At 38.2% G+C, this 23,943-nt stretch overlaps 1 protein-coding gene across 1 annotated transcript; it reads left to right on the top strand.

Annotated features, from left to right (window-relative positions):
* The first annotated feature begins 1,951 nt into the window (after nucleotides 1-1,951).
* Nucleotides 1,952-23,441, top strand: LOC306765486 (tetratricopeptide repeat protein 39A). The gene is made up of 18 exons (XM_079252962.1): nucleotides 1,952-2,077; nucleotides 2,530-2,634; nucleotides 3,064-3,195; nucleotides 3,475-3,533; nucleotides 6,579-6,646; nucleotides 7,064-7,128; nucleotides 7,830-7,929; nucleotides 8,484-8,549; nucleotides 8,626-8,734; nucleotides 8,826-8,893; nucleotides 15,542-15,601; nucleotides 16,549-16,710; nucleotides 17,641-17,732; nucleotides 19,812-19,932; nucleotides 20,013-20,124; nucleotides 20,514-20,628; nucleotides 20,869-20,985; nucleotides 23,295-23,441. The coding sequence occupies exons 1-18, from the start codon at nucleotides 2,043-2,045 to the stop codon at nucleotides 23,398-23,400; spliced, it is 1,692 nt and encodes a 563-aa protein (XP_079109088.1). The 5' UTR covers nucleotides 1,952-2,042; the 3' UTR covers nucleotides 23,401-23,441.
* Nucleotides 23,442-23,943: the final 502 nt, after the last annotated feature.

The following is a 23,943-nucleotide window of genomic DNA, read 5'->3' as shown; positions in this document are numbered from 1 at the left end:
TAATTTCAGATTTAACCCAAATGTGATTTATTCAGTAATCCAATATATGTTTTAGAGAATGTAATTCTTCTTTTTCCTTTCATTTTAAATGGAGCTTCTAGATGCTTCTAGAATAAATAAACACTCTGTGGTCAGTAGCTACAGTAGGTGAAATAAAACCAGTCAATTAGGAGTTTTGAAAAACTCCCCAGCATCCATTTATCTCTACATTTACGATTATTTAGGTAGCCATCTGTCAGAATAAATTTGAGGTATTCTCTTTATCTATTAGATATTTTTCACTCATTTTATCTTTAAATGCCTGCAGTGGCTTTTTTATTCCAAGTCCTGAATAGTTTAAAGACATCTGGCTTCAATAATAATTCAGCAGGTAATCTTACCTGGCTGAGTTTAGAACCTGAGGAATTGAGCTGGTCTCAGTGACGTATTACTCCAAGATAAATGCGTGCAGCTATTTAGTTTATTATTTTCTTATTTCATTACTAATTTCATAACCTTATTTAGACTATTATTGCAGGGCAAAGCCTCGGACTATAGGAACTTCAGTTGTGTAAACATCAGCAAATGAATAAATACTACTACTACTACTAATAATAATAATAAACATTAAACCAGCATTGCAAAAACAATGAGCAACGTATATTGCCACCGAGCAGCACCTGTCCTCCTCCTCCTTTCCTCGTTATAAGAAGTGTGAGATTTATTATAAAGTTAAGAAGGTTCACGCACACACATCAAACTGCACATCTTTGCTGTGGGCCCACCGGGAATTAGGCACGGTTAACAACTTTTATGTGACACTGCAAAACAACGTGTTTCTCTTTTAAGGAAATGAAACATGTAGTTGAAAAGTTGGTTTTGTATACTAATTCGGGTCACAGAAATACTGTGCGCAACGTGGTCTAATTGCGTAATTGTGTTTTACCAATAACTCATTAACAGAATTACATGCCATTACTTAGGTATACCTTTAGAAGTCCTCCCCCAGCTGTTGTGGCACCTGGTTTGGTGGCTGAAGCTTGCACATTAACACGTGTTCTCGAGAAAGAAGATCACGTTTTCAATCATCCTATGATCACAAGAAAACGCTCCGTTATCTCAAGATAACGAGAAAATTAAGCCGTTATCTCGAGGTAACCGCTGGAAAAAAAGAAAAAAAAAAGAAAAAAAAAAACAATAGCGGAAAACGGCCGCTCTCGGCTTCCGTAGATATCACCATTGTGTCAGTGTGAATAATTAGTAGCACATATAATAAAATCAAGCATTGAGACAATTTAGATATATTTTGTCGAATATTTTAAATGGGCTTTTAAAGCACATCTGTTCGATGCAAAGTCCCAGACAGGGTCACGTTTGACTCGGGTCAAATTATGTCTGCATAAATAAGACAAGAGCTCCCTCAAGTGGCTGCATTGTGTAATTACATATTTGAGTCACGAGTTGGTGGTAAATACACAGTAGGTACTTACTGCTCCTCCACTTCAAATAAAACGAGATTGAGAAGCCAACTTCACGCCCCCAGTTTAGCTGATATTTAATAATCAACTCCAAGAAAGCAAACATCACCCTCTTTATATGTCTACACACTTTCACTCTGCGTGGAAAGCCACAAAAAATGTAGGCTTAAAAATTGTTTTGCAGACTAACAATAATAATAATATCATTATTATTATTATTATTATTATTATTGTTATTATTATAAGTCACTTTAAATGGCAACTTTACTGATGGGTCTGCTTGCTGCTGTAATGTGTGCGTGGCAGTGGTGCCACAGAGGAGGAGTCAGCGCGCTTCTGGTTGTGTAACGTGCACGCTCGCACCGACGGATCCACGCAGATGGCTGCGTGCCTTCACCTCTGAACGCCTTGAAGCTCATCAAGAGTAAACTGTTTTGGAGCTTTTATGTCAAGTTTTGCTTCGTAGGTTTAGTTTGAGCACTTTGTTTCACTGCGCGAGCCCTGAATGCTGCTTCTACCAGAGACCTGCAGCCGAGTTCCGAACAGGTGTTTGCGGAGGGGGGGCACGCCGCCCGGAAAGCCAACATGTCCAATGGAAAAGACGCGCGTGCTGCGCAAAAGTGAGTACAAGCAACAGAAATATCACGCTTAGTTTAGTTTTTCTGAAGGTTTTTTTTTTAAAATTTTCTGGCTGCTTTGCTGGCGCACTCTCTACTGAAATTACTTTGGCGCATCTTAGAAAAAAACTTCACACGAAACAGGAGTTATTATTGTTCATCACGCTTGTCTGCGCCAGGAACAGTCGTTGCACTTGTTTTCCTGGATGTTTTCAAGGTGTATTTCTCCTTAAATTTCTCCTTAAATAGCTCCAGACAAGAGCAGCAGAACCGATCTGCGGCAGCAGGAAGGAGACTTAAGTGTTGCAGGCTTTTAGTTTGAAGTTTTTCCCAAGAGAAAAATATAAAAGAAACTTCTGGTAAAAACGTCATAGGAGGATTAAAGTAACCGCTAAGTGAGCCCTTCTCGATGCTTTGCATTGCATGTGTTTATTTTGTTTCCATTTGTGCAACAGCTCTGCAGAAATGACCCTAAAGGAGTCCCTGGATGAGTGTATGGAAGCCTTGGATCTCTTCCTTAACAACCACTTCAATGAGAGCCTGGAGAAGCTGCGACCAAGGTAACGCACTAATCCTTAGTGGGTTGCTCTGCAGCCCAGTTTAGCTCAAACTGTGTGCTCAGTTTTCAGCATATTCATGCTGGTATTTTCTCAGCATGATGTCAGCAGTATTTGGCTTCTGCTGATGTTTTGTGGTGTGAACTGTGAAGGAAGAGCCCACGCTGCAGGCTTTAGGTCTCCAGGATATGAAGTGTTTGCTAAAGCTGACGCCCAAGGACTGACTGCCTGAGCAGCCAGCTGAGTGTTAGCCCTGCAAAACAAACACTTTGTGCCAGCATGGAAGAGGAGATGGAAGGAAGAAAGAGGAAGAAAGAGGAAGATATTTACTCTTATCTTCTATTTGCAGGCCAGCGCACAGGCCATACAGTAGCTACCTGTGTTTTCTTCCAGTGCAGTGTTGAGCTGTCGTTCTTGTTTTTCCTAATGCAGAATCCATGAGAGTATGTACCACGCTCTTATCTACGCCACGGTGCTGGAAATGCAGGCCATGATGACGTTCCAGCATGAAGACATCAGCAATGCAGGGAACACCATGAAGAGTGCCCAAGAGGTCTGTCAGAGGTCAGGAGGTCTCCATATGTGTATTTTATTCATTCGATGTACTAAGACTAATAACATTTTTAAACAGTATTTTCTGTATGACAGGTACATTTACATTTATGACTCTTCTCTGATCTTGCTACTAATTTGAATGGATTTGCATAGAAGAAGCTAAAAGAAAGTGAATGTTAAATGTAGAGGTGGACAGGCTGGGATGGTATGATTGGTGTGTTGTAAAAATATGTGGTTACAAAAACAGAAATGTTCCTTACATATGTTTTTTTTTTTTTTTTGTTTCAGGTTTCGGCGAAAATCTCCAGGTTTGGCGAACAAGTCAGCGGGGGAATCGCTTTCAGAAGGTATGAGAAGTTTGAGTGTCTCACTCATGTGAAGGTCCAAAAACGTAATTTTTCTACATAGGCATTGAAAAATGCACAAGTTGCATCACAGACTATTCAACTAAAACTAATTACTTTCTGATTGTGGTAAGCAAAATGTTTTAGTTCTTTTAAAGGTTCATTTTTAATGCTGTAATGCCTTTAATGCGTTTATGTTAAGCACTTTTATTGTCTCACACATGTGCTTTACAAATAAACTCGCCTAAAGACACAATAAAGATATGAAGATCAGATTTACATCTTTATTCTTAACTGGTAATGGCAACTTGTTGTTCATTTAAATTCACATCCTTTCCATCCAGCTATTAAACACCTAAAACCACCAAAACACAGCTGATCTAGTCAACCTTTACATCACAGTGAGTCTGTATGGTGAGCAGTGAGGGTCAGATTGAACAGTTCTGTAATTTCTTTGTCTTTTCTAAACCCTGTGCATTGGAAGAAAGGGATTTAAATAAAAATACACAATATTCCTTCCTATAATAGCGCTGTTGCTTTTTATGGACTTAACCGCTCCATGATGCATCACAGGGAATGTTGAGCTAAATGCTAACATGTTTGCCGTTACAGTGCTAAAAGGCTAACATATAACTATTACCATGTTTCCCACCTTATTTTAGTTTTATTCAACACAAGTGTTTGATTTTAAACTAATGCACTTTAGGAAAATATAAAAAAAGCTGGTCAAACTTATTATAAGTGGAGTAATTTTTAGGACCGGACTAAAGTTGTTGTGCTTACAGACCAATACAGCTAAAGATGAAAACAGTTAGCATAACATGCTAGTAGTGACTATTATCACTCCAAACGGTGTAGTAAGTAGTTACAAGTAGCAGTATGTTTATCCTCAGTGCTGGGAAAGCTATAAAGCCTTCAGAACCAGCCCACTAATAACTGCCTAGTACCATAGAACAAGCCTGTAAAGTGATGGTTTTACTACTTTATTCTATATTATAAATCAGGAGTAGTGCCACCTCTATAATCCTGTTGATTTGTATTATTTTTGACTGGCTAGCAGGCAGTGACACAGCTGGACTTACAGGCAGGATTCACGGTGCTGTGATGCACATAATTTCAAATGATAGTGACAAATAACCACAATATCCGCTGCATGAGTAGTCGGGTGACTGGACTGGTGTCAGGCAACGAAAAACCTGAGCTGCTGCTAGAAAAGTTGGCTTTTTCTCAACTTTACACTTCCAAGTTGGACTAACAAAGCAATGGATATAGTATTTAATTTCACCTCATTAAAAGTGAAGAAAACACCATTAACATCTGAAATGCACACATGTGAATGCTACGTACAGTTGTGCTCATATGTCTTCATCCCCTTTCATTAAAGAAAAGGCTGAATTTACAACAGTCACTCAAATAACTGGAGACTTAAAAAAGGAACAATAACTAAAAACTTGCAAAAATATAATTTAGTCATATAAGACACTGTTTTTTCCATTTATTTGAGTGGAAGAAAAAAACAAACAAACAAACAAAAAACAAATTGGTCCTGGACAAATTAGAGACTTTTCTGTTGAACAGTGGGACAAAATACCTGTCAACAGGTGCAGAAGTCTGACTGAGAGGAACAGAAAACACCTGACTGTAGTGGAAACATTAAAGGATTGTTTAACTAAATATTAGTTTATCAAATCAAATCAAACTTTATTTCTTGAGCACTTTTCATGCCACGGGCAACACAAAGTGCTTTACAAAATAAAATCAAGTCATAAGGATTAAAACAAACAGTGGATAAAAAGGCATTTAAAAATAGGTAGGAATGAAACCACTTAAGAGCAATCCCTGAGAGGCCCACCAGACTTCTGGGTCTGTTTAATAAAATCTGATGATCCACTGTATCGAATGCGGCACTAAGATCCAGTAGAACAAGAACAGAAAGTTTCTGTGAGTCCAGGCTAGATCTAAGGTCACTAACAATCTTTAAGAGGGCCGTCTCTGTACTGTGGTTAGTCCTAAAACCAGATTGATATTTTTCTAAAATGTTGTGTTTATTCAAAAACTCGTGTAATTGAGTAAAAACAACTTTCTCTATTATTTTACTTAAAAACGGTAAGTTGGATACAGGTCGGTAATTATCAACCATGTTTGGATCTGAGCCACTCATCTTCAGAAGGGGCCTTACCACCGCCGTTTTAAAAGCAGAAGGGAAGACACCCATCTGAAGAGAGTAGTTTACCATGTCTAAAAGCTCACACTCATAGAAACCATAAAAAGTTTTTAAAAGCGATGTGGTTTAAAATCGCGATGTAAAAGCGACTATGACTGATGTAATATGTAATAAATTATCTTATTTGTTTGTTTTTTTTTAAAAAATATTTCTATTGAACCAGAATTAGAAAATAATGTAATGATTTTCATTAAATTTTTATTTATTATTACTTTAGTAAATTTCAGCTTATTTTACAGGCAGCTGTTTTTTTCCTTCTTTAATGAAAGGGTATGAATAAATATGAGCACAACTGTGTGTAGGAGCACCAGTCGGCTGAGTCTCTTTATCCACAACTTCTTGCTAAGCTCACGCCTGAAGCAAAACCTTCGTGCTCATCTGGATGAACTGTAGTTAAAGCTGTTTTAAAGCTCACAAGTATCGCAGAGTAAATTGATGCAACACTTAATGTTGAAATAATACTTGACAGTTTCACAAAAAATCAGATGCTATTGGATATTAACAAAATTTCTTCTTTTTTTTTTTTTACCAATTAAATGCTACTGTGACATATATATATAAAAAAAAGAAGAGGCGTAAAAACACTAAACTCTGGGTACACACAGGGATTACTGCACAACATCAGACACATTTTTGCTTTTCTTTTCAAATTAAATGAACTCATTCACTCACAGACTGAGAAATGTTTCATGGAACAGAGGGCGAAGACAGAGAAGAAGGACTGATAAATACATTTTATTAAGCAAAATGAGTTTGCATTTGACCCTTTAATATATGAAAGGTGAATGTTGTTATTTAACACGTGTCTGTTGATGTTTTTGCAGTGCAGCTCCATGCAGAAGTGTGTTTTGCAGAGTGTCAACTCCAAAGAGCTGCTCTCACCTTCCTACAGGTGCTTTAGGCTAACAGGCTTACTCAAACATACAGTAGAAGCAACAATATAAACTCATGTGTTCTTAAAAACAACAACGTTTCTGCCCATTCCTGATTTCCCAAAACTGCAAGCTTGATGACCTTTATGTTAACCCTTTGTCAGGCAAGTGACTATTTTTGTTCACTTTGTTTTTTTTCATTTTCAGCATAAAACATTTTTTCAATGTAACAGAATGGAGGTCTTGGTACATACAAGGAAAATTTTAGGTTAAAATGTCTTATTTCAAGGTATTTCATTGAGTGCCCTATAAAGCATTAACAAGAAATTGTTGTATTTCATTATTTAAATCTAATCCACATACTTTCAGTCCAAGTGAGAATGTAGCTTTGCCTGCTTTAATAAGATTATTATCACATTTTACCTTTTGTTTTTCAGGATGAGAGCATGGTTAGTTTTATCAAAGGAGGGATCAAAGTACGAAATAGTTACATGATTTACAAGTAAGTAATATGACTAATATGTTATTAAATTAATGTGAGTGGTGTGTGTGTGTGTGTGTGTGTGTGTGTGAGAGTATGTGTATGTAAGGATTCATATATAAGAGTTATTAAAAATAATTTGATCTTTACCAGATTTAGGTATGTCAGTTTTAGACAAGCTGCACCATTTCATTTTTATTTAACAAAATCACATTTAAAATCTTTTTGAAAAATTAAGTCAAATTTAAAATAGTTGCCAGTCTTACCAGGAATGGATGTTCCAGCAAGTTCACCACAGTCAGACGGTCAGTGAAACGGCAAAAAAAAACAACCAATAGCCAATTAATTTTTGCTTTTAACACATTTCTTATAACTAGTCTCAGTCTTTACATGAGCGACTGCTTTTGTTTTCCTTATACTTTGTTCAGACAGGCACTCGTGTAAAAGAGGACACCACACACAGCATCATAAGCACATAGTGGATAAATAAACCCTAGTGGAAAAGTGTTCATGACAAATGTAGTTATAACACTGTAATAAAAAATAACTATAAGGCAAAAAATCACCAATAAGTTTTCATTTATATCAGCCAAACCAGATTTTAATCAGCATTTATACTCCTGCTTACAACATGATATTGTTTTATTTTGGTTTTGTTTTTTTTGTTTTGGTTTTAAATATCTGTGTTTTTAAAGGAGTGACTCGTCTGTTTTCTCATCTAGAGATCTACATTCCTTCATAAAATCTCACAACTTTCTCCAAGGACCGAGCCACATCCACCTAGAGGGAGGGATCGCATTTGGAGTAGGGGCCTTTAACCTGGTATGTTACACCCTATTTTACACAACACTTGTCCTGATATGAGATATAATCATTAAGGTCGGGGGATTGGACTAAAAACCCCCAAAAAAATCAGGATTTTTTTTTGCTTCACAGTTTTAAAATCTATATTTTTGTTAAAATATCCTTTTTTTTTCAAATAGATAAAAATAATCCATTATAAATATTTTTGTCATTTTTATTGTTTTTATTGGTCTTTTAACTTCTTGGGCATTATAGCAGCAGAATGATGGTCTGGCTGCTGGGTTGTTTTTTCCTCATTGAAACTAAGAACAATGACGTGCAAAAAAAGTTTTGTTTGCAAATTAAATGTAAAAATTTCTGTTTTTTTAGCTTATGGAAGAATGAAGCTACTTGGGAAATTAGAACCTTTTGTTACTTAAGTGTAATGATTATGGATTAAAAATCTGTTTGAATCGAGAATTGATTCTAAATCAAATCGTCAATCAAATCAGATTGAATCATGAGTTGTTGTTAGACTTACATCCCTACTAATCATGTGTTTGTACAGTTAATGAGGTTTCCTTTACTTTCAGACACTATCGATGTTCCCCCCACGGATACTCAAAGTGCTGGAGTTTGCAGGCTTTTCTGGAAACAAGGTGAAGAAATATTTCTTATGTTCTGCATTTACTCTGAAAGCGTTGCAGATATTTTCACTTTGTCTCTCTGCTTTAGGAATATGGTCTGTCTCTTCTATGTGACGGAGCAACAGGGATGAACCTGCGCTCCATGCTGTGCGCCCTGCTGCTGCTCTGCTACCACACCTTCCTCACATTTGTGCTAGGTAACGCCCCATCTAGAGGTCCAAAGCTGCCTCTGAATTTCACTTATTTATTCACTGGGATGGGATCGTGCCTCTGCTTTTACCCCTGCAGGAACAGGTGAAGGAGAGGTGGTTGAGGCTGAAAAACTGCTAAAACCTTTCCGACCTCGCTACCCAAATGTGAGTAGCAACACAAACAACTAATCTCTTTGTTAAAAAGTAAAGATTCATTCTTTTTGGAAGTGAAGATGAGATGTGAGATGAGAGAATAGGAAGAACTTGAACACAATGAGTGCTTTACTGACATGTCAGAAGTTATCTTTTAAGGCCTGATAGACCGAGTTGTTACAGTATTATCTCCAGCTTTGTCATTTTTCTTCCATGCAGTTTGGCAGGTCGTTCCACCACCGTGGAACAACAGAGGAAACGAGTCTGGTTTGTGATTTAGTCCCATGTAGTGGTGGTGATGCGAGGCAGAGCGTAACGGTGGAGAGGGAGAGTAGCTCTGGATTAAAGAGTGAAGGTAGACAGGAACCACTTGTGTTTTTAAGCCAGAAGCAAAGCTTTGAATGTGAGGCATGCTGCAACCCGAAGCCAGTAAAGTGTGATTAGCAGCGGAGTGACGTGAGCTTTTTTTTTGGGCTGGTTGAAGACCAGACATGCTGCTGCAGAGGTTTAACCCCGCATGTAGGCAGACCTGCCAGGAAGGACTTGCTGTAGTCGATGCGTGAAATGACCTTTCTGTACTTCAGCATGTTTAGCGAGTTTTGTAGAGAGAAATAACATTTGTTATAAAATGTTTACTGTGTGGGACCATGTTATAGGCGGATTAACCAACTCGGATCTGTGCATTACGCTGTTTTAATGCACTTCTCCGACGCTCCTTGTTTAATCCTTACGTAGTGGTGTTTCACTTGAAATAAAATGAAGAGAGCTGAACGATGGTGTGGTGGTTTGCACCGCAGGTAGGGCTGGGCGATATGACCTTTTAGGGATATCCCAATATTTTTATGCCATGTCACAATACATGATATATATTTGGATATTTACCTTAATGAATTAATGCTTTGGTGCATACAATCACATCAGTAAGATGATTTTGTGTCTACATTAAAACATAATTGTTCATACTTCTTTAAGATATGCTGATTTTAAACATTCATGCCAAAAGGATGAAATTGTAACGAAGCAAATTAAAACCGTATTTATTGAACAGTTAAAGCAGTGGCAGAAGCATGTCATTTTACATTTGTGGTACTACGACCTTTAGTGGCGACACTTTTGCGACATACTTTGCATACGACAGTTGTTTGGTCAACATCCTCTCTCTGGTATCCAAACCACCGCCAGATGAAGGATCCTGTACTACTTTTCTTTGGAACAAATTCTTCCCCCTCCATTTTTTGTAACTTGCGCTGCTACAAGAGTTCTCTGCTAGAAAAGCTGCTCCACGCTGCTTCTCATGACGTAGCACGTAGCTCACGTTATGTACGTAACGAGGTGCGCTTGCTTTAACTCACTGTGCAAAGCGAGTCGAGGAGGAGGGAGAAAACCCCGCCCACAGTTAAAAACAACTTTGAATATGACGAATATAGACATTTTCTGTATCCCACAAGGGACTAGCCACGATATCTCCAGTATATTCAATATATCACGATAACCGCAGGGTGTTCAAACAGCTGTGTGGAGTTTGCTTGGTCTCTCTGTGTATGCGTGGGTTCTCCTCGGGTAGTCGTACCACGTCCCACCATTATGACATGTGTGTGAGGTTAATTCTCCTTCGGAGTTAGTGTGAGCATGAGTGGTTGTTCGTCTCTCTGTGTTGCTGCTGTGATGGACTGATGACCTGTCCGAAGCGTACGCTGCATCCCGCCTGTGAAATCCTGGGTCAGGCTCTAGCTGTCCCCTCGACCCTGAAATAGATTAAGCCATATAGAAAATAAATGAATGTATTCTTGGTATAACTCTGCTTTTGTTCCCCTGCCTGTGCTTTCATTTGCCTTCAGTGTCGCTCACTCATCCATTCATTTGGGCTTGTTAGATATTCCGGGTGTGTGCACAAAGTGAGGCGACTCAGTTCTATCTTGACTTAGTCTGGATTAAACAAGGCTGAGCTGTGTTTGTGGAATGACTTGAGACTTCTGACACTAAGCTGAGTCTGACTTCTCCTCAGTTACATGATTTGGCAACTGTGAAGTGGAAAAGTAAATGTTTGTCGAGTCAACACAACAACTTCTCATCATTGCCATCAATGAAAAGGGTTTACAGTAGACAGTATGTGTAAGGCTCCGTCCTTCATCAGCACCTTAGTTATCTGTATCTGTCTAATATTAAGTTTAATAAACGGTGCCTTTAATGCTGGAACCATTGACACTGCCAAAATAAGATTTGGAGCATGTAGTTGGCTTTAATAGTTACTGGAATAAGCAGATTTATAGCTGTGGTTATTTAGGCTGCATGATATCAGGCAATAATGTGACTTACAGTTTTCCATCCATCCATTTTCTTAACAGCTTGTTGCGATTAAGGGTTGCAGGTAAGCTTGAATCTCTCCCAGCAATCACTGGGCGAGAGGCAGGGTGACATGCATTGTTCAGTATTATGACAATATAAACAGCAATACACTAACAAAACATGAGGGGTATTCTGCTTGTTATATGACGTCAGAAGGAACCGAAATGTATTGCAACCGTACAGGTGGACCTAACTCGATTTCTTCTAAAATTTTAAATCCAAGTGTACAAAATTTTGAAGGTTTAAGTACTAATTTCACAGAATGCTGTTCAATCACAGGATGATTGACCTCAGAAAACCCAATAAAAGCATCTGATAGGGCTGTGATGATATGCTTTTGTCCTGATTGGATTTAATTCCGACGTTTTGGGTGCAGATTCAATTTAAGTTGCAATTATCACAAATCTTTGATATTGCTGATTTTTGTAGACTGAAAACTAAAAAAAAGTAGAAAACTTTTTTTTGCTCGTCATTTTATTAAATTATAATCAGGAAAAAACAACACAGTAGCCAAACCGTCATTCTGCTGCTCTAATGCCCAAGAAGACAAATAAAAAGATAAACAAAAACAATAAAATTACCAAAAAATGTGTAATGGATTATTTTTATTTATTTGAAAAAAAAAAATCAATTTAAAAAAAAAAGTTTTTTAACAAACAAAAAAAATTATTTTAAAATTGTGAAACAAAAAATCCTGAAATTGGATTTTTCTGTTAGATTTTCCCACCTCTAGCATCTGAACCTCAAATCAGCCACTAAATGTTCTGATTCAATGACAGCTTGTATCCAAACAGCGCTCTTTATCATCCTGTTTGTATTTTGCATCATTAGGCCAAAACAGCACCGAACACATGACTAGTTATTGAGACATATTTATGTTGTTGTTTGACCTCCACGGTTCTTAGTTTTTGTTTCAATAAATTGTCTGAAATGAAAGAATTACCGTAAAATAATTTCTCTTAAATGTCCTACATTTTTTATCATACCAGTGTTATGTTTTTACATTTTCTGTAAATTCCATCCCAAAGTTGAATATTAACTAAATATCATAAGTTGTTTAGTTCAGGTGTGTTAATGATGGCTGTAAACCAGGGCTGTCCAGCTCTGATCCTGAAGGGCCACAATCCTGCAGGTTTTTCATGTATCCCTGTTCCAGCACACCTCACTCAAACTAATCAGTCATTGTTCAGAACTTCATTGGTTGTTGGATCCATTTGATGGACGCCAGGTGTGTTGAAACTCGATGACTGACTTTGGACTTTTCTGCAAAGCAGTAACAAATGCAGAAAAGCAGAACTTCCTGTACTGATGCACTTAAATTAATCCAAGAGTGATATTGTGATGGTATAAATGTTTTGATACTGTGCATATTTACTGGTTATGCAGCTGCTTTGCATTAACTAGGACCTAATAATAACACAAACCATTTAGGAAAGCAGCCATCAGCGGTTTCCTGTGGACACTGCTGCCAAATTATACTGCTCCAACTGTCACTGACTCCTTACTTTTATTCCTGGTCGGCTAAAAGTTTTTACAATTATTAACCCTTTCATGCATGAATTAATAAAAAAAACAATGCAACATTTTTTTTTTACATACACTATTTTGCCTCTAGACATATACGATGATACTTGTTTGTTTAATAGTGATATTTAGAATTATCATGATTTATGATTATTTAATGTATTCTATAAGATAGTTATAAAATAATATATAATCATAATTATATCATATAAATATTGTATAAAATATAGCTGTATAATTTTTTTTTCCGATTTATCACAAACGCAAAGTTGCGTAATTACATCATGTTGAAATATATCATATATTAATTCTCCAGTGAGTGGAAACATATTGGATGACTTACTAACATGTACTGAAGTGGTTTATTTACAAACATACCATCCTCATTCATGGCTATGCAAGAAAAAAGCTTGTAAATAGGTGTCCACTTTAGGGCCGCTATGCATTAAAGGGTTAAAACTGTAACAGTTAGGTATGGGCTTAAGAAAAAGGACTTCTTCTTTTTTTTTTTTTTTTTCTTTTTTAGAAAAGTAAAACGTAATCATGTTTTAACATCATGTTTCAGTGGGATAGTCAAAACATATGAAGTTATCTCAGTCTCATTAAAAGTTAGATTCTGTTTTTATGCTTACAGCAGCAGCTGCTTAATTAACAGTGGATCCTGCCAGAATTGAGTATTCTGAATTTGAGCTGTGCTGTATACGAAATCACATCAAAACATTTACGTTGTGGGGAAACTTATTGTCTGGTGATACTTTGGTTTTAAAAGGCTGGATATAGACCAAACAGCTATTTACTGCATACACTGTCAAGCTAAAGTTGTCAATGGAGAAGGCAACGGGAGTAATGTTCTGCATATTTTGGAGATCTACAGATGTTTAAAATGAAGCTCAGCCCCCTCTGCATCCTCAGGTAAAACTGAAAAAAACTGGAGGGCACTTGAGTCTAAAGCCTGTTACATACTCCACAAGAAGCGAGAACTTTTTTCTTGTTCTCGAGGCTCCGAGAAGAAAATGACGTCATTTTGTTCTCGCGGACGTGTTTGAGGACAGTTCTTGACACACCGGGCTGGCAGAACTTTTTTCTTGTTCTCGAGGCTCCGAGAAGAAAATGACGTCATTTTGTTCTCGCGGACGTGTTTGAGGACAGTTCTTGACACACCGGCCTGGCAGAACTTTTTTCTTGCGGGGCTGTGAGAAGTATCGTGTGATTGGTCGGACATTGGAGGTGGGCGTCTGTTAACACAGAGAAAGCATGAAGCGGAGTTGCTGCTTCCGTGTGTTTGCTGTTGCCGGCAAAACGGATTGTTTTGATAAAACAGCTGATCGAGGTGGTGAGAAAGTACGAACATTTTTACACGTCGCGTTAAAACACTCGGACCCAGCCGCGTGCACGACCCGCCCTGCCGCGGACGAAGCTGCTCGTTAAATATGAAACAAGAAACTCGGAGAGCGAAAACCTCCGCCAAGCACAATGTTTAAGAATCCTTTTAAAACATTCCTGGATCCAAACGGTGATCCTGATCACCACCAGAATTTAATCAGTTCTTCATTTTTACATTTGCAACAACTCTTGAAATATTTATAAAATCCCTCCGTAACCTTTTAAGTTATCTTAAGCAAAAAGACGCCGGGGAAAACAACCTCCGCGGCGGAGGTAACAACCAGGTTCATTGCACATAAAGCAGACACCACCCCCCGCAGTGATCCCTCCCCGCTGCAGACGTGCTTCTCGTGTAGTATGTATGGACCTGCCGAACAAGACGTTTTTTCTTGTTCTTGCAGCCTCGAGAACAAGAACTCAGTTCTTGCTTCTCGTGGAGTATGTAACAGGCTTAATGCAGCAGGTAGATGTGTTTGGTGCAAAAAGGCAAGAGGGGACGTGGTTCTGCTGAGTACTTTGGAGATAGATGAAGCCAGGACATAAAGACATTAACATGTTGGGGGAGGAGTTGTACAGTGTATAATTGTCAAAATCTGCAGTAGCAACATTCATTCATTATCCTAACTGCTTAATCCAATTAAGGGTCGTGGGGAAGCTGGAGCCTATCCAGCAGTCTATTGGGCAAAAGGCAGGGTACATCCTGGACAGCTCGCATCCCAGTAAAAAGAAAGCTGAATGGAAACATGATCAAACTTTTACCTACTTGGCTTGCCGTAGTTGCAGTTTCCATGCTGTGAAGGTTTGCTGTGTGTTATTGAATCGATTCAGGTGGATAAACGATTGATGTGAATACAAACACTTCATCACTGATTCCTTTTGGATGTGTGGAAGCACAGTTTATATGTTTCTTTTTTACTTTTCAACTGGAGCAAAATTAAAATCCATGTGTTATTGTTTGTTATTGTCCTCAATGATGTAGATCCTCTCTCCTTTCCTGTCAGCTCCTGCATTCTTTATTCTCTATCTTAATGCTTCATAAACTACTTCATATCACTGCTCTCCTCCTCTCCATAATTACATTCTTACTAATTCTGTCTTGCCCTTCGTCGATACTCACCACCCTCCATCTTTACACAATCCTCCTGCACACAGGATCCTTTTTCTTTTTCTTCATATTCCCCTTCGTGCTATCTGTCCGCTCTGCTTGACTCATATTCTTGTAAATTCCCAATCCCTGTTTCCACTCCACCTTCTACCCACAGACCAGCCCATCCCAAAGAGCAAACCTAAACTCTGACACAGTGTGTACTGAAGTAAAATAGAAATGTCTCGGTAAACACTGTCAAGAATGTTTCTCTTTCCGAGTTGCCTGATATTTTATTGATAATGTTTGTTCCCTCCACCTAGGGTGCAATATTCCTCTTTTTTGCTGGCAGGATTGAGGAGATCAAAGGAAACATTGATGAGGTGTGTGTTTAAGAAATATATCTGCACTGTAAAATGTTTCACCCATAGACTGTATATGAAAGATGGACGGATCCTTCGGCGGAAAAAAGTGAAGCCTAGGCGGAAGTGTTTAAAACTGCAGTTCCCCCTTCATCCACTAGGAGCTGCAAAACAGAGCGAATCTCCATAGACTCCCATGTTAAAAAGACCAACTTCACAGCAGAAATAAACATGTTTACAGCCTGGTTCAAAAATTGATTTTAGGTTTAATAGGTCAGGTTTACCTTCATGACAACTGTGGGGGGAGTGAATTTTTTTCTAACTCGCCCATTTACAAGTAATTTAATCTCAAAATTCGGCATATTTAGGGGCATGTCCTTTTGATGGAAAGGTACCCGATGTCACGCTTCAAGTCAGAAGAACGTAGAACAACCGCGGTTTTTAGCTGGTTGACAACGTGACTTAGCTTTAGCCCGCTTACCTCCATTAGCTGGTTAGCTCCTGTCATCTCCGGGTTAGCTTGGTTCGCTCTTAGCTACAGGCAGCTCGGAGTTCGCTCGATGTCAATCATCCACCATGACGCTCGCAGCCCCCCTCTCAGCTCCACCTCTTTGCCCATATTTGTATTTTCTGGGCAAGACAACGCGCATGTCCCTGCCAAGATGGCGATGGTCGGAACCGCCCACCGAGCTTCAGTTCAGCTCTTCAGAAACCTATGGGTGACGTCACGTAAGCTATGTCCATCTCTTTATATACAGTCTATGGTTTCAATTTGTTCTCACCAACTTAACATTTAGAGTTAATAAAGTATGAAAGCCCTGTTTGCTGTTAGCTTTGTTGATGTTAGCAACGATGCCAATGCTAACAATGCTTTTAATCAGTGAAATCCAGATATTAGCATTGTGCCTCAGGTACAGTATCACTGCTACGTCACCATTGTTCTGACATGTCGTACCACTTCGCTGTAGGCAGTGGCGCTCTTTGAAGATGGCTGCAAGGCTCAGCAAACATGGAAGCAATTTCACCACATGTGCTACTGGGAGCTAATGTGGTGCTTCACCTATAAGCGTTCATGGAAGATGGCATACTTCTACGCAGACCTGCTGAGCCAGGAGAGCCGCTGGTCCAAGGTACAGAGCTAAATTTGCAAGATTCAAGATTCAGTTCGAGATCTGAACATGTTAAAAAACTGAATAAATACTTTGGTAACACTTTACAATAATGGTACAAATCATATACTTAAGTAATGTGTAACTCGTGATAAACTAATGCATTAATTTGAGACTCATTAATTCTTGTTGCTCATCACGAACTAATTTCAATGATTTCAATGTTGATTTATGTGACTACTTGACCCCTAATTGATCATCAATTGATGAACATTAATTCACTGTTAATTCATCAATATGTCAACAAATTTGCCAGTTTAGATAAAAATATCTGATTTAATTCCCTGCTACTTTTTTTTCCCATTTTTATTTAAAAACGCACTCAAAGAAGTTCACTTGAGTAATATGGATATGTAAAAGTGCTTGGAGTGATTTTTAGGGGTTTAATTTCACTGTATTAACGCAGTACATTTTATTAAAAATAAGTCACTGGTATATTAAGGAAATGCTTTATATAAAATACATAGCTGCTTTAGAAACAAACAAAACAAACAAACAATCTACAATAAACTTTTATTAATTGTCACTAAAAGTGCTTTTACATCCATGTTCACTCAAATGAACTTCTTTGAGTGTGTCTTGCATAAATAGAAATTAAAAGAAAATCAGTAGCAGGGAATTAAATATGTTTCTATTTAAACTGGCAAATATGTCAACATATTGATGAATTTACAGTGAATGCTCATCAACTGATGATCAATTAAGGATCAAGTAAACACATGAATCAACGTTGTGAATGAATCATCATTAGTTCATGATGAGCAACAGGAATTCATGATAAAGCTTACATTAATAAATGCATTAGTTCATCATTAGTTACACATTACTTAAGTATATGTGATGTACCATGACTGTAAAGTGTTGCCAGTACTTTCTATGTTTCTCTGCAAGGCCATGTATGTGTACATGAAAGCTGCTTACCTTAGCATGCTGCCTGAAGATGAAGGCAGGCCTTTTGGGGAGAAGGAGATTGAACTCTTCAGGTAAATTTGCTTTATGGGTCTACTGTATTTTCTCAGCTTCTATCTTTATGTGTTTAAGGGAAAAAAAAAGCATGGTATTTTATCCCCTCTTTGTTTTTGTGGAAACATTCTGTTTTTGGCCATTTTTAAAGACTTGATTGTTTGTGCAGATTATTTTTCCAAAGAAGAAAATTCAGGAAACCTAAAAATGAACTAAAATGTTTTTTAATGGAATTTGGAGCTGGAAGCTTAAACCCAAATGTTAGTTGATGTAGTGTGAGCTTGATGAAAATGGACAAACAGCGTGCAGTAACTCAATGTGAACACTTCTTCACACCACAGCCTGAAAAACAGCGCTGGCCTATGCAGTTTTTGGAAAATTAAAAAAAAAAGGAAATTAATACGTTTTTATCAACCCAGAGTGACAAAAGCCAAATACATACATTTGAGCTGTCATGTAAATAGACTCTCCCTGTTTTTATGCTTTGTTTTTATACATGGACACAGAGGCCGTGGATTAACTTCCCCATAAATAATAATTTTACATCATTAATGAAAATAAATATATGGTGTTATTATATTTTTGGTGTTTTTCTGTTTTTTGTTGGGTCTTTTTTAGCATTACAGCCTGAGTAAAATATTTCACATTTAAAGGAATATTTTTATTTCGAAAAGTGGGCTGTGAGAAGTATTTTAGTTTCCATACTTTTAGTTCACAGACAGCATTCAGAGCACTCAGAGAATCAGGGAAGAATCCCAGTTGAAAAGCTATGCCAGCAGCTAATCAGAATGGACCTGCAGAGGAACAAGTTGTCTCCAGCGGAAGCAACTCAAATCACCAAAATTTTTTATTCAAGCAAATGCTGTATACGCTGAAATGTACCTGGTGCCATATTTACATCAAACTATTTTTTTCCCAACCAATCATCCATGTTCCTCTTCGCTGATGCTCTCATATAGGCTAATCAATGATGATCAGGTGTGACTCTCAGTTTGATGAATTCCCAAAACATTCATTCATCATTCATTCATTATCCTAACTTCTTAATCCGATTCAGGGTCGCAGGGCAACTAGAGCCTATCCCAGCAGTCTTTGGCGAAAGGCAGGGTACACTCTGGACAGCTCGCCAGTCCATCGCAGGGCCATCCCCAAAACAACTTCAAGAAATTAAACATTTTTGCAAAGAAACTCAGACTTAACATCTTCTAAATCTTTGGAAAACAGCAGTAAGCTAACCTACAAGTCAAACACAACTCTCAACGACTGATCAGCTGCATTTAATCCCTCAAAACTGTTGCGACTTGTTAAAAATGCTCAGATTCACTGTTTTGCCATCACTTTTAATGGCCTAGGTGTGTTGGGAGTTAATTGAAGACCAACACAATCAGCACACCAGAGGAACAGATTAAATGGAAGATAGATGCATGAATGACTCAGTGTGCTGTAAATCAGCGTCTGGTTGGAATAGAAAAACTCTCTTAGAGTATTTAGTCATTTTCAAAGTTTTCAGCTGTAATCAGCAGGGCCGGATTAAAAGTGCACAGGCCCCAGGGCAGAGTGTCCCATGGGCCCCACTTCCCCAGCGCAACATTGTGACAATTGTGAATGACACAGTGTGAAACGAAACTTCTAATATTTCTCAGCCAGTGGTACCAATAGCAATACACTAGACACTGTGGTGTAACTATTTGGCTTTTATGTACATTTTGTTTCATGTCCAAACTGCTGGTGTATGGCCTATGTGGGCCCCACTAGTCTCCAAATGGGCCCCAGGGGCCCACGCCCATAATGCCCATTGGATAATCCGGCCTTGGTAATGAGGATAAACACACAGACATACTGAGAACCATGGGAGACTAGCTGGTAATTATAGTTCTGTATTAACATAAACATGATGGAATCCAGCCATAGTTATAAAAAGTGATGATGATGATGATGATGATGATGATGATGATGGGGTTATTATCTGCAAAGATGGTTTCTGTAGATGCACAAATGTTGGCATTTCAAAGCTTTTATAAAGTTGTAATGTGTTACTTTTGTGTTTACAGTTTGAGTTGGTTCTATTTTCCTCATTCCTTTTTTTTCACCTTATTTAGGCAAGTACACACTCTTAAAATGAAGATAGCAGGGAAGTCTCCTCCAACAGAGAAGTTTGCTATTCGCAAAGCCAGGCGCTACAAGGCCCCCCACCCAGTCAGGCTTCCAGTACCAGTTCTGGTAAAACATTCGCATGAATACAAATGGATTGACATTTGGCCTGTTAGAGCGTTCCAACGGTATCAACTGGTTTGTTACAGGAGATGATGTACATGTGGAACGGTTTCAGTATGATCAGCAGACAACCAGAGCTGACTGAAGGCATGATGCAGACGTTGGTGGAGGCAGAGCGCACCCTGCTGGAAGCGCCTGGTACTGTAGCTCATCCCAAACTGAACCCATCTTCATGAACTGTGTCTTGAGCTATCCTTCATTTCCTTATAATTTGCCTCCAAGCAGCTTTTAATATTTTAAAGTCGTCTTGAGCAACAGTTCTCCAGACCTCATCAAGATTTCAATGTTTTTCTTGGACGATTGTTCCTTTTTTTCAATCATTTTTAGTCTAAAAGTCTTTCAAGAAGCCTGAGAACTATTCCTGAAGACTAAAAAAGAAATTACAATCGTTTTTCTAGGTTTGTCCAATTTGTACAAACTCCATTACTTTCCAGTTTATATGATATGAAGAAACGGGTGTAGCTCAGGGCTTTGGCCAGGGTGATGAAGCTTTAGATGACTGATGATATGAACTCCAACCTCCACAGACAACGAGTATAAAATGGATGACCGCTGTCTGATCCACATGTTGAAGGGTCTGTGTTTCAAGAACCAAGGTCTTCTCCAGGCTGCGGAGGAATGCTTTAACAAAGTGTGTTCAAGGTTAGCACCACTGGGAACGGACAAAACCACAAGAAAAGCTATTTTAACTGTGTTTGGTCAGTTTGTAAATGTCCCACCTCACGTATTTGTTCTGTCGGCTACCATGAAGCTTCATTCTGCACCCTCGTACAATATTTGCACAGAAGCCAGAATAACATCAGTTTTTTCAGTGTAGTATATGACAGCTCAGCATACATGTGAAATCAGCACATTAACTCAATGCTTTCTGTTTGCACTCAGTGAAAAGAAGATCAGGTTTGACCACTACCTGGTGCCCAACTCTCTAGTGGAGCTCAGCCTGCTTTACATCGACCAAGGCAGAAGAGAAGACGCTATTAAAATACTGCACAAGGCCAAGTAGGTTTTACCCAAACACTCATTTTTGTGCATGCATTATTCAGAGGGAACTAAAACCAACAAGTATTAGCTTTGTCTTTTTATATATATATATATATATATATATATATATATATATATATATATATATATATATATATATATATATATATCTTGCCACTGATTTCAGGACTGGTTGCTGGTAGTTTAAGGCAAACTACAGCAATGTTTACGCTGCGGTTAAAAAGCAGAAAAGTAACGCAAGGAGGAAGTGACATCAATTAAATTCAATTTGACTTTATTTATATAGCCTCAAATCACAGCAATGCCACCTCAAGACGCTTTACAGACAAAAAAAAAAAACATAATGAAAGCCAATTCATAATAGCCTATTTAAGGAAACCAACAGATCCCATTCAGAGCAAGCACACTGGCGACAGTGGGAAGGAAAAAACTCCCTTTTAACAGGAAGGAAACCTCCGGCAGAACCCGGCTCACGGACAGGCAGCCATCTGCCTCTGCTGTGTGGGGGGAAGAGGACAGAAAGACAACAGACAACAGGAACTGCTACTCCCAGCCAGGGAGACCTGCTGAGACAGGAGACATACATGTTAATGATGCAGTCAGGGGATACGCTGAAACACCGCATCACATCGATTATCTTGTTTATTTTTGCTTATGTGTTGATAATTACATTCTGTTGGGGTTGTTTAAATGTGTGATATTTGTGGTATGCATATTGGTTACGGAGAACAAATAGACTTTACAAAAAAACTGCCTTTTCCATGATAATTGGGAAGCTTCCTGTCAGGGGAGGATTTTGAGGTTTATAAGACACTCATTTTGAGCTAGAGGGGGCAGAGAGTAGGAGTTGGGATGGTTGATTGCAAAGCTGGCATGAAGAAAACTATTGGTGACATTGTGCAAATATTGTAAATATTTTGTAGGGACACTACATCTAATGCTGCACTTTGGAGGACGAAAAATAAATCACCTCAACGAAAACATGACATCGGCATTATTGACTGGAACCAGCACAGAACCCAGTGACGATTGGTTACTCTAAATTGTCCCTAGCAGTGAGTGTGAATGATTGTTTGTCTCTCCATGTGGCTCTGTGATGGACTGGCGTCATGTCCAGGATGTATCCTGTCTCTCGCCAAAAGATTACTGGGATAGACTCCAGCTTCCCCGTGACCCTTAATTAGATTAAACAGATAAGTAATAGATGATTTTCCCTGGTGCTGTGTATTTCTTCAAAAAACTTTTAAGTGGTTGTTGTCAGATTTTGTAATATATCTTAAATTACTGTCTAAAATCTACACTTTGTGGAATTTTTATAACGCAAAATAATAAAAATAGATCTATTTATAAATGCATTAATGTGCATCAAACTAAGCTTCAATGCTGAATATAGGGACATCTGTTAAACCAGAGGATATAAAATAAATATCTTGTTTTAAACAGGGAAAAAAATCAACCACCTCCACTATGGTGCTTCTTTTTTTAAATAAGTCAGACTTGTTTTCTTAATTATTGTAAAATGTATATTATAAAGTTATATTACTGTTATAATTTCCCCTCATTAAGTTCTTTTTTTCGTTTTTTAAAATGATTATTTGTCATCAGATTAAAATTTTTGCGCCATCCTCAACCCTTTATATTTAATATAAGTGTTAAAAACCTTTTTAAAACCATAAAAATGTAGGTTTCTCTTTATTTATCTTCTCAACTTTACAAGAAGTATTAGAAACATGTTAATGACTGAGCCACAGTAAAAAAAAAGTTTTTTCTCTTTATAAATTGACATTTAATTGCTCGACATATTTTTCACCAACTTTCATAAATAGTTATTCCTTTTTCCGTTTTGATTTAACTTGAATGGAATAAAAAAAAAGATTACTCACTGCAGGGACACTGGAGGTGATACTTTGTAGACCAGGGATGGGAAACCTGGTCCTAAAGGGCCACAGCTCTGCAAGTTTCACATGTTTCTCTGCTCCAACACACCTGATTCAAATTAATGAGTCATTGTGAAAACTTGAGTCAGATTTTTACAACTTCCCAGTTGAAACTGAAAGAAGTCAGAAATGGAGGAAGACTCATAGCTCGGGTCAGATCTATAGATCAGACTTCTGACCTCAGAGTCAACAAAAACATCTGAAAGCTGCAGGACTGCAGCCCCCCCAAGACCAACGCACTCACCCCCGGTGTGGACTCGTCATCTGAAAAGATGTTTAATTTCTGCCGTGCTGCTCCAGCGGGTGCAAGTTACTGTACAGATACGGTGCAAAGCTGATGTAAATTTCTGCTTCTGCTTCCACCCGCAGACACAACTACAAAGAATACTCCATGGAGTCTCGGACGCAGTTCAGGATACACGCTGCGCTGGCTAAACTCAAGGCTGACCCTGCTGAAGAGGACACCCAGCTGTGAGGGAGTTCATCATCATCATCATCATCATCATCATCGCTCCTCGCAGCTTTAGAAATTCCTGCATTTACAATGAATGGAAGTGTTGTTGCCATGGTGATGCATTTGTGCCATCTTCACCTTTGGACCAAAGGAAAACAGTGTAGATACAGTTAATATTTTATAATATAAATGAACATTGAAGATGTAAATGTTTTGTTGACATTGGTGAGCACTAAATCTTAAGTTAATGCACAAATTTTAAGTGTAAATCAGACGTAATGAAATGTACATAAATAAATGTCTAAGAGCTCTGATTGCTGCAAAAAGTTTCAATTTTAATAGTTGGTGTGAGGTTTGTGTCCCACAGCTATGCATTGTGGGACACTTGTCACATTTTAGATGGGTGTGTAAACTGTATTAACCTGCTACAGGCCAGAAAGTGCATCTATTTCCTGCTAGGTGTCTGAATCGAACCATGGGGGATGTAATCAGTCCAGGTGTGAAATTTCTAAAAACATGAACATGTAAAAAAATATTTCTGCATAAATAAATTATCCTTGTAAA

This window comes from Telmatherina bonti (genome assembly GCF_933228915.1).
Source record: "Telmatherina bonti genome assembly, chromosome: 14".
Lineage (NCBI taxonomy): Eukaryota > Metazoa > Chordata > Actinopteri > Atheriniformes > Telmatherinidae > Telmatherina > Telmatherina bonti.
This window is presented reverse-complemented; position numbering and strand designations above follow the sequence as displayed.

Coding starts and splice junctions, on each gene's coding strand:
- LOC306765486 (XM_079252962.1), top strand. CDS start 2,043: ATGTCCAATGGAAAAGACGCGCGTGCTGCGCAAAA. Junction 15,602..16,548: donor TCAAAGGAAACATTGATGAG/GTGTGTGTTTAA, acceptor ACTTCGCTGTAG/GCAGTGGCGCTCTTTGAAGA. Junction 20,629..20,868: donor TTTAACAAAGTGTGTTCAAG/GTTAGCACCACT, acceptor GTTTGCACTCAG/TGAAAAGAAGATCAGGTTTG.